The 11,012-nt window shown below is 49.5% G+C and overlaps 1 protein-coding gene across 1 annotated transcript; it reads right to left on the reverse strand.

Annotated features, from left to right (window-relative positions):
* Positions 1-4,685: 4,685 nt before the first annotated feature.
* LOC120660647 lies at positions 4,686-9,573 on the reverse strand. The gene is made up of 5 exons (XM_039939256.1): positions 9,085-9,573; positions 6,474-8,980; positions 5,620-6,030; positions 5,275-5,510; positions 4,686-5,172 (listed from the first exon to the last, which is right to left on the reverse strand). The coding sequence occupies exons 1-5, from the start codon at positions 9,255-9,257 to the stop codon at positions 4,921-4,923; spliced, it is 3,579 nt and encodes a 1,192-aa protein (XP_039795190.1). The 5' UTR covers positions 9,258-9,573; the 3' UTR covers positions 4,686-4,920.
* Positions 9,574-11,012: the final 1,439 nt, after the last annotated feature.

Below are 11,012 nucleotides of genomic sequence, written 5' to 3' on the forward strand. Positions count from 1 at the left end.
AGCAGCATGGATAAAATAACTCATTTAAACTAGATATTGCAAGATTTAATTTAAAAACTTATTCTAGAAATGTTTTCTGGGCCTACCAATTTTGTACAAGTCTATGCTTCAACACTCTGGCCAAAGATGACATGCATCCAAAGGATGGATCTTGAGATTTAAATAAAAGTGTATTAAACTAGTATTTAAAATAGAGCAAGATACATTGATCAAATGAAAAACTTTATATAACAAAAGTTGTAGATCTTGTTTTATAGAATCCAGAACAGTTGAGTTTGTATTTTTCCGATTTTTCTACGATTTTATATCTATTTTACAAGTTCGCTATTTAATGTGTCCTGGGCGCCAAGATCTAAATGTAATTTTTTTTTACATTTAGGTCCTGTCGCCCAGCCAGAGGACGACAGGCCCCCTGTCGCCCAGGCAAGGGGCGACAGGGGTATAGTTTTGAAATTTTTCGAAACTGTCATATATTTTTGAAATTTTAATTTTTTTTAAATACAAAAATGAAAAAAAATCCCTGTATGGACCGCTCGTGGTAGCTGTGGCCCGTCATCGTTGCGGCGCAGGCCGCGCAGCAAGCAGATGGATGTTGAGCGGTTCATACAGCCCACTTAAATGTTCCAGGCAACGTAAAAGTTCTGAAGGGTGAAGGCGAAGCCTAGGCTAGGTAGGATAGTATCTAGGCCTCTGTTTTGCTCGCCGTCGGTAGGCGGCGGTGGAGCTAGGTCTCCGGGAGTGGCTGCCGTGCCGGAGCCACTTCGTCGGCGAATAAGCTTCTTCCCCGGTGACGATGAAGGTGTCTTCTGCATTCTCTCCGGTGGATCTTTTGTGAGGTCTGTGTGCCTCTCTTGTGCCGGGGGATTTTTGTTGTTCTTGCTGTTTGATTTCGATCGGATGGTTGGGGCGACGAACAATCCTCTGCGGCTTCTTTTCCTTCTGCTCTTGGCTGCTGTTGGTGGCGGAGCGGAGAGGGGCGCCTGGACCTCCGACGGGAGGACGGTCTTTTTCCCCGGCATCGTAGGTGGTGCTTATGACGGCGGCGTGAAGCTTTTGTTTCCCCTGGTCTTCAACGGCGATGGTGGTGGCGACGACATCGGCTCGGCTGAAGATTCAAGGCGGAGGTTGTGCTCCTCCTGGGGCTTCTTCTTCCGCGTCGGTGCGTTGCTCATTGGCGGCGGATTTTGTGTCGGAGGATTCTTGTTGCTTTTTCCGTTTGATTTTGGTCGAATGGAGGAGGTGACGATGAATCTTATGCGGCTTCTTTTCCCTCTGCTGCTTGCTGCTGTTGGTGGCGAGGCAGAGTGGGATGTCTGGACCATTCGATTCGTTTTCGGATGGGTCCTTTCATGGAGCAGGAAGGATGAGGAAGTTTCGGCTCGATCCCGCCTGCAGAAATGTTGGTCGTTGTTCTATGGGCACAGTTTCTCGGCCTGCTTGCTGAGCGTTTGCCTTTGCGACCTCCTATTCGAATCTTCATATAGGTTGAAGTTGAGTTTGAAGCTTTTTCTGATTTTCTGCTGTGTCAATGGGTGTAACTAGGCGTAATTGTGGCTCATGAGCTGGCCATATAGGTGTTTAAGTGCGAGTATGGTGGGTGAGTGGCGGTTTATAGCTCCACCATTTTGTTCTGAGACACCTTGTGTTTTATTGTAACAATGTTCATGAGTAATGAATGAAACACCCCATCTCAAAAAAAGGGTGAAGGCGAAGCCACACATGTATCAACGTGATATTCTCAAAAAAAAATTTGTATCAACAGGATGATATAGATTTTAGAAAAGGATGATATATACATTTATTATTTAAATAATTGATGATGGTTTGATAGTGCTCCTTCCATTTCAAATTGTAGATCACTTTGGCAAATGAGGATATACATTTTTCATTATGTATCTAGATATAGTCTATAATTGGAAACAAAGAGGGTACTCTTATTGAAGTGATGCTCTTAAAGAATATGAGAGATCATTTTCCTCCTTTACTAAAAAACTTATAATTTGTTAAGCGAAAATTCTTTGGATTATGTTTTACATGATATTTGTTGATTCAATAAATTTTACAATAAATGTTGATTCTATACTTGTTATAATGTTTCGATTTGGCCATCATATTTTGAGAAGTGCAAATCGCGGCCACTAAAGTTGTTTGACTCTATCAATATAGTCATTATCTTTGTAGCAATACGTATTTGGATGATGTGGCGTCTAACGTGGAGTTCTTTTTGCAAATTGCTCCCTCTCATTTGAGTTATTTGAGGTTTAGGCTGCACAAAAGAGAGCAGCAGTTTTGGAGGAAAAAAAGGATTCCAGCTTAAGAGAGAAAAGAATTAACGATTGCAAAAGAAAAGGCAGATGCCAAATATGATGGCCAAATCGAAACATTATAACAAGTATAACAAGTATAGATTTTTTTGAGTTGTCATGTTAGTGGTTTCAATATTTTACAATATTTTTTGAAGTATAATTTTTATTGAGTGGGCACTACTTATAATTAATTAAGTAGTTGTCGACTATTGACATTTAAAAGTTAAAACATCGGAGAACACCTCATCATGGTCTTTGGCAGCATACAAGACGTGTTCTCTTCTCTGAGACGAAACATCGTTTCCTTCTTAAATTGAATGGCAGATCTCTAGCCACGATCTCGAAGAAGAAAAATAATCCTACAAAAGTTGAACTGTTATTCGGTTTCAAAAAAAAAGTTGAACTGTTATTCGGTTTCAAAAAAAAAAGTTGAACTGTTATATCTAAAACTCGAACTCTTGTAAAAATTACATCCATCTGTCTTATGTGTACACATTTTTGTTTTCATCTTGATCTCCTCCCATCTTATGGCAATGCATCTACCAACACTGTAGGGCTCTAACTCCTTTGAATGCCTTTTTTTTCAGAACAACTGTTGCATATGTTACATCGGCCGTTTGGGGCTCTAGCTCCTACTCCCTGCCGATAATGAAGGGCGGCGACAGGCCCCGGCGGTCCATCATTGCCGCACATCTTCCCGCCACACTGATGAATCTGAATGGTGCCAGCCACTCTGTGCCTGGCTGCCGCGGCCTTGCTTGATTATGCAGCTGTGCGCCTGTTCTGGGGCGCCTCGGTTAAGGTTGCCACCCCATGGATCCAGCTCGTACTGCTGTCCACTGTTGAGCCTACTCAGCTGCATCTCACTTCCATCAGCTTTCAGTTATGAGATGTGTTGTTTTCTGGGCACAGTGTGCAGTGTTTGCAGTTAGGGCTTGGGCTGTTGTTAGGATCAGGTAGGGTAGGGCAGTGGGGTGGTCACTGGTCAGTAATTACATGCTTGGGCAGTAGGATCATGTGGCGAGCAAAAAGGAACGAGAACTGTTCCTCGAGAGGTCAGGAATGACAGTGCAGTTAAATCCTGGTACAACCTTTGCAGAGTGCAATTGGGATGGGCCAGTACGTGCTGCAACCCTGTGAAAACTGAACGTGCAATCGGCTGCTGCTTGTTGGAGTGCAGTTCTTGTAGGCTACTGTCTTTGTACTGGCACGGCATGATCAGATGATGTGGCGACAGAGAGTAATACTTAAATATGCTCAAGAGGCAAAATGTACATTGCTATGGTTGATCTAATGATTAATGACACTTTATATAGTTTCTAGCCTCTAGTAATGTAAGTACCATGGCAGATCCCGGCCAGGGTTTTAAAATCCGACCGGATCGGCCTAACCGCCGCCCTCCGGTACCGGTTTACCGGACCGGTTAGGCCGGTAACCGGTTGAATTCAAATCCAAATTCAAATAAATTCAAAAACTCCCATGCAACCGGTTCCGACCGGTTTACCGGCCGGTTTTACCGGTTTACCGGTCGGTTTGACCGGTTTGAAATTCAAAAGCTCCCGTGCAACCGGTTTACCGGCCGGTTTGACCGGTTTACCGGCCGGTTTGACCGGTTTGATCGGTGGGCCTTCATGGGCCGGCCCATTTTTTTTCTTTTTCTTTTTTGATTTAGCTTTAAATTCCCACAAACTATACTAAATGAATGAATTTTTGAGAAAATTTGACACCATTAGATTCATCACACCTTGAAGTATTTTTAGGAATTTTTTGGGAATTTTTCATTTTTTGAATTCAAATTTAAAATTTGAATTTTGGCCGGTTGGGTACCGGCCGAAACCGGAACCGGACCGGACCGGTTTGACCGGTAACCGGTCAAACCGGACCGGTTCCCACCGGTTAGGTTAACCTTGATCCCGGCACGGCGGCAGTCCGCCGCGGCCTGACCTGCCCTTGATCTTGCTCGCCCCGGCGGCAGCGGCGGCCGCCCCCGAGAATGCCCCCGCGCTGACCAAGAGGAGCAGCGCGAGTAGGGCTCTAGATCTATCCAGCGGCGGCGGCGGGTGGAGACTGTACAGAGGGAGAGGCAGAGAAATGAACCTAAACCCTAACTCTATCTATATATATATATATGTGTGCGCTTGCAATTGGGTTTTTTGGGCCAACGGGCTGGGCCTGTTTTTTCTGAGGCGGACTTTATAGCGTAAACGCCTCAGTTAATCGATTAACTGAGGCGGACGTCTTAAAACAACCGACTCGGTTAATTGTTATTAACAGAGGCATTTATTTTAAAACGCCCACCTCAGTTAATCGATTAACTGAGGCATTTTTTCGTAACCGCCTCAATTAATAGGAAATGAACGTCTCTGTTAATCGATTAACTGAGGCATTAACAAAGGCGTTTTCTTTTTTTGTACGCCTCAGAGGCCTTTTTCAAGTGCCTCGCAAAATCCAGAATTGTAGTAGTGTTACAGTTATAATTACGAGCCTGTGTAAAGGAATGGACTGCTAAAAGGTTAAAACAAAATCCTAAACCCGTGGATTGATTACATGGCGGAGATAATTTTCTTTTTATCGAGCACAAGGAGCAAAAAGGAGAACATATATATGTACTCTCTCAACAGGGGAACAACAAAAATGAAGCCTCCCTGTGGATCTTCCTATCTACCAATGTGATCTTGTTCAGCTTGGCCTTGCACCACTGCAGCTGCTCGCTGGTGATCCTCGGCATCCGCAGCACCCGCGCAACCAGTTTCATGTCGACCTGCGAGAAGAAGAGGTTCTGGTTCGACCTGTCCTCCTTGGGCTTCTTGAACTTCTTCACGATGCAGTTGCCGGTCCGGAGGAGATCCTTGAGTCTTTTCTCTTTCTGCATACATTTCAGGATCCAGAGGGTCATGACACTGGTACTCCTTCTAGCACTGTAGCAAGTCGTCTCTTTTAATTTGCCAGCAGTATGTTACAAACTTACCTTCTGTAATGTGGCATGGATGTGTGCCATAAGATCATGATCTGAAGGGTCCTGAAGCTCGACGTGAGTGCTCGATAAGCCCTTGAGCACCGATGTCGGTGTCGTCTCGACTTTGTCGGCCTTGATGAACTCCCACAGGATGCGCATCGCCTCCTCCATGATTTCCTCCAGCTCCTCACTGGTGATGACATGGTTCCCCTTGCGCTGATCCTCCATCCTGTCCTTCAAACTGTCCTCTGCAAACCAACATACAGGCATCAGGGTCAACGCTCTTCACTGAAAATTCAGCAGAAAACGTGGACTGCTGACTAAACTTTCAGCTCTGGAGTTTGAAACGGTGCTCACCTTTTATTACGGGTACTTGCAAGAGATTGCGGAGGACGCAACGGTTGTTGATGTAGTTTGGCAGCCTGGGGCCCTTGAACGATTCATCCTCCACGAACCTCTGCACCACAACCTGAAACTGCTGGAACTCGCCGGCCACCTGGTTGTACTGATGGCTGTGGTAAGGGTCAGACTCCGGCAGGTCACGGGCCTGCTCGTACTGCCACCGGAGGAACTCCCATGAGAGGCACATCTGGCCAACGTACACCGTCTCCAAATCATACCGAAGCTCCTTGAGAAACCGCTCCGACGGGTCCTCGGGGGATCTCCGACGCGACGACCGGAAATTGTGTGACAGGATGGATGTCATCGTCGGTGACAAGGACTTCAGAGAGTTGGCCGACTGCTGCGGCCCTCTGAGCTGTAGGAAATCTGCACAGCCAAATTCAGTACGGCCCAATATTTAGTACCTATAGACTTCCATTTCTTGGATCATGTTTAGTTGAGGGAAGAAATCTCTACATAAAGCAAGATAAAGCTGTGGGAGTCCTTAACCAGTCTTTAAAGGGAAGAGGCTTCCTTTTCTTGGTAGGTTTAGTTGAAGAAAATAATTTCTAGGTAAACCAAAAAAATGCTGCATCAGTCCTGAACTAGCTTTAAAGATGGAGATGAAGCTTGATTCTGACAACAAGTCGCAGCAATGACTAGAATTTCAGGCTTGCAGTGCATTTGTTTTGCTAAAGTGCGATTCTTGATTCTTATCTCTAAGATAAACGGGCAAAACATAAATAGCTTTGCAATTGCGCCCCAAATAAAAAATACTGGAATCAGACTAAGCAATGATAAATTATCTGTATCTGAGAAATTAATCATACCTATTGCATACATCTTTTGGTAGCACAATATGTCAAACTTTCTCATCCTCTCCCTGTAGCTCTTGTAGAACTTGTTCAGCTCGTCCATCGGGTCTTCGCGCAGGAACTTAGCATCGATCCTCCACGGCTTGAGGTCCTCCATTGGCGCCTTTGGTGTCTCCGACTCCTCCAGGATCGTGGGCAGCCCGATCGACCGCACCTTCTTCAGCTCAAGCTTCAGCTGCTCTATCAGATCCTGGTGCTCCCACAGTGACTCCAGCTCGTCCTCCTCCTCTTCTGTCAAATCTTTCCACTTGAGTTCCGGATCATCCCCTTCCTCATCATATATCTTCGCCTTCCCAGTGACTGAAATATAGGCTTGCCGAGCGGCATCGTCCATATAATCATTTGCACTGGCTTGTTCCTCATCTTCTCTGGTCTCTGGAATGTTCTTGGAGTCAGGAACTACTCCATTTCGATGGTCACTTGCACTGAATTTTTCCTCCGGAATCTCTGGGATGCTCTTCTCATCAGAAATTACTGCAAATGACTGATCATTTGTAGTACTGAAAGTCACTTTCTTCTCATAAGAGGTAAGCTCATTTGAAGGGTCATTTCTGCCCACAAATTCTTCCTCTGCTGCATTCAAGCCTCCTCCCTCATTGGCATTAGCCACTGCTGGTGTTTGATCATTTCTACTGATAATCCCTTTCCAAACATCAGAAATAAGTTCATGCGAGTGGTCATTTGTACCGACAAATCCTGTCTCCAATGGCTCTAGCCTTCTCTTGTCGTCGAAAACTATTTCATATGACTGACCACTTTCACTGGAAGTTTCTCTCCTGTCGTCAGAACTGTGCTCAAGTGAATGATCAACCGAACCAACATATTCCTTCTCTGATGGCTCAGGGCTTTTATTGGCTGGGCCAGCAACTTGATCTGACGATACAGCAGCTAATTCTTTCGCAGAGACTGCCTCTGGACTTTTCTGAGTTTCAGAAATAGCTTCACCTGAGTAATCATTCAGAGTGATGGTTTCCTTCTCTAAATGATCCATACTGTTGTCAGCAACAGGAGCCAGATCATAGACTGGTGCCGATTCTATCTTCTTGCCCTTCGTCGAGTGCTCGTCGTCACTCATGTCGACGCTCCCCTCGTCTTCTGGCGTGCTTCTCTGTTCGACGCCCTCGTCATACTGTGCTTCAGCTTCCCTCGATACCTTCTCCTCGTCCTCTTTGTACTCGACGTCCGGCGAGGGACTGCGAGACCACATGTCTTCAGGGAACTTAGGAGAGCCATCGGGAATGGTGTCAGGCGAGCCCTGGCCGACCGAACCCGGCGACACCGTCGTCGCCGAGTTCTGGTAAGACTGCTCCAGCGTGGCCGCCGCCTCCAGTGCTTCGATGGCCTTAAGCATCTTGGCCTTGTAATTTTTGAGGTTGCCGGAGTCGCGCGCGGATGCCGGGAAGTCCTTCTCCGAGAGGAACCAGTCGCTGTCGGAGTCGACGACGAGGTCCTTCACCGAGTACCCGTCGCTGGCGCTGGACTCGGAGTCGGAGTCGCCGAAGCCGGAGAACTCCGACGCGAAGCTCATCCTCGCGCCGACGGCGCTGCCCTTGGACGCGACGGACGGGGAGCTCGCTGGCTTCCGCGTCTGCGGCGGCGTCCTCATCCCGGACGACGCCACGTTCTCGCACACGTCAGGCGAGTTCGCCGGCTTCCGGCTCCGCGACGGCGTCCTCTTCCCGGACGACGCCACGCTCTCGCACACGTCAGGCAAGTTCGCCGGCTTCCGGCTCCGCGACGGCGCCCTCTTCCCGGACGACGCCACGCTCTCGCACACGTCGGGCTCGTCCGCCGGCTGGAAGCCTCTCTCCGTGAGGAAGCCGCCGCTGCGAGGGACGATGTTGACCACCCGTCGCTCCTCGTGCTGTGCCGGCGGCGGCGACGGCGGCATGAAAGACTCCTGGACGCGCACCGTCATGGCCCCCGGCTCCCTGACGAAGCCCCGGAAGTCGCGCTCCGTCAAGAACTGGTAGTTGTGCGTGGTCGCGACGACCATTGATGGCTCAACCTGCTCCACAACCTCCCTCCTCTGCTCTTCCAACACGCGCTCTGTTTCCTCTGCTTCAACCTCATGTTCGTGCTTGCCCGCCGATTCCAAAGGAACTGACGGCGCCTCCACTTGGGCTGGTAGTTCTCTCGAAACCGCCGCCGCCGCCGCCTCCCGCGGAATTTCCGGTATCTGGTGCTGGAACTTGAAGCTGAGGCTCGTCGACGCCGGCGACGGCGCAAACGGCTCGGGCGCAACAACCTCGTGCGCCTTGCCGGAGTCGACGTGGTTGTACTCGTACGAGGCCATACCCTCCATGAAATCCTCCTCGGTCGCCTGCATGAAGCTGAAACTGCGCATCATCTCCAGAACCCGGTCATCGCCCCTGCCGGACACCTCCCTCTCCTCGGCAGCGGCGAACGCGTCGCGCCGCGCCTTCTCCTCCTCCGCTGCCTCCCTCTCCTTCTCATCGCTCCTGCACAGGAGACAAAGCCCACCATCAATCCGTCGTGTCAACGAACACGGCAAATCAGCACGATCGATCAGAATTCAGAAAAGCTCTGTGTTTTTTTTCCTTACCTGGAGGAGGAGGACTTGGACCCGGAGGCGATGTGGATCGCGGCGACAAGCACGACGGTGAGGAGCCAGAAGAAGAGCGGCGAGGTCGAGTACCCCACCACGGTGCGGACGAGCCCGTAGGAGCCGCTGGCCGCGGCGGTGCTCACGCCCGCGCCTCCAACCCCGGCGTCCATGGCTATGGACCCTCACGCCCGGCGGCTAATCCACCTTCCAAGGCCGGCACACCATGGAAGCCAGGTACCGCGAGGTACGTAGCGGCGGGGCAACGGCTACCGATCGTCCGTCCTACTACCCCGTCCGCTTTCTACACGGCGGGCGAGGAGCGCGAAGAAAACAACGCGCCACCGGCCGTATCGAGCACACACGGGGTACAGTGGAGACGAGAGGACGAGGAAGAAGAAGAAGAAAGATAGCAGGGGCAGGGGGGGAGATGGGAGATCGAGAGCGACTGGTCCGGGATGGGGCAGCGCAGCTAGCCCGCGACGGCGAGAGGCGGGGCAGGGCCGGGGGAGGCTTTGGCTTCAAAAAAGAGGCAGACCGCGTCGCGCTACAGGGGTCGCACCTACACCTTGACGTGACGCGCGCCGCGTGCACCGGGCCGAACCACTCCCACAGACGAGCACGCCGGAGAGGCCTGGCCGGTGGCCGCCGGCTGGCCGGCCGGCGGGTCAGGGTCTGCCGCGATGCGATCAGGCGGAATCGAGTATCCCTCCTGTGTCCGGCGGGGCCGGGGGACGACGGGGGCGCGTGTAGGAACGCGCAGGGGCGGCGAGAGATTTGGGCGGGTGGGGCGTCCGCTTCGCGTGCGACCAGGTGTCGCGCTGGGGGTTAGGTTAGTGCGTGGAGGCTGACGCGGCCGGAATAACAACCTGCGACCGGCCCCGCCGCGGCCGATCCAGCGGCCACAGCCGCCGGTGCCGTCCGAGACTCGACGCGCCTCCTTCCGATCCTTCCCTTTCAAGGCCACGCGGGGTTTTCGTATTCTTTCCTTGGTTGATACTTTTGGTAGCTTTGCACGGCGCAAGGAAATGGACTCGGTAATTAAAAAAAAGGAAATGGACTCGGCTTGACGGTGCGTCTCTGCCATAGGCAGGGAGGGCAAAAAAAAAAGGAATATATGGTAGTCGATCAACTTATTCTTTTATTCCCTGGCCATTGAACGCATTGGTCTTGATGCCAAGGTAGGGGATAGATTATATGGAAGGAACTGAATTTTCTACAGCTTAGAACTTTCTGTGATAACGGGGCATTTTTTTTTGTTGATACCATAATAAAGGCGGGATATTTCAGCACCGCATCATCGGTTGCCTTTTCCTGCCGCCTGATAGCGTTGGCGCCTTCCATTCCATCAGGAGCAATTTATTATGGCTCGCCTTTTTCTTATAGCCGAGAGAGATTCTTGTCGCGCGATAATGAATTGGCCCCCTACCAATATGCAGATGCGTGCGGGTTTGGAAAAGGACGCTGTGGAGTTCACTCATGCCTCCTCCTGCTTTATTAGGTCGTCCTATGCGCAAAACGCAGGTTTTCCCTAAACTTTTGGTGTCCCCCCGGCTTGTGCAAAGGAATTATGCGCAGGGAGACTAGTGTGTAACTTTCACCAAAGGATCCCATTGAGGTTGCTATGTTACGATATGAAACATCGAATTAAACGATGTGTCTCATGACTCATGTTTAATGTTTTTTTTGTATTAGAGGTAAGACATAATAACACTGTTTATTTTCTTTTATTGAAATTGTGTATTAGAGGTGAAAATAAATAAATTATGTACTTTAGACCCTCGAGCATATTACCCTACCTACACTTATCGTATATCCAGTCACTGCAGTTCGTTTAGAGCAATATTGGCGTGTAAAAGAAATCAGAGTGTTGAGGTCTCATACTCCCATGGACTAAACCTGATTATATATTCTCTATAATACTACTA

The sequence above is a fragment of the Panicum virgatum genome, chromosome 2N (genome assembly GCF_016808335.1).
Source record: "Panicum virgatum strain AP13 chromosome 2N, P.virgatum_v5, whole genome shotgun sequence".
Lineage (NCBI taxonomy): Eukaryota > Viridiplantae > Streptophyta > Magnoliopsida > Poales > Poaceae > Panicum > Panicum virgatum.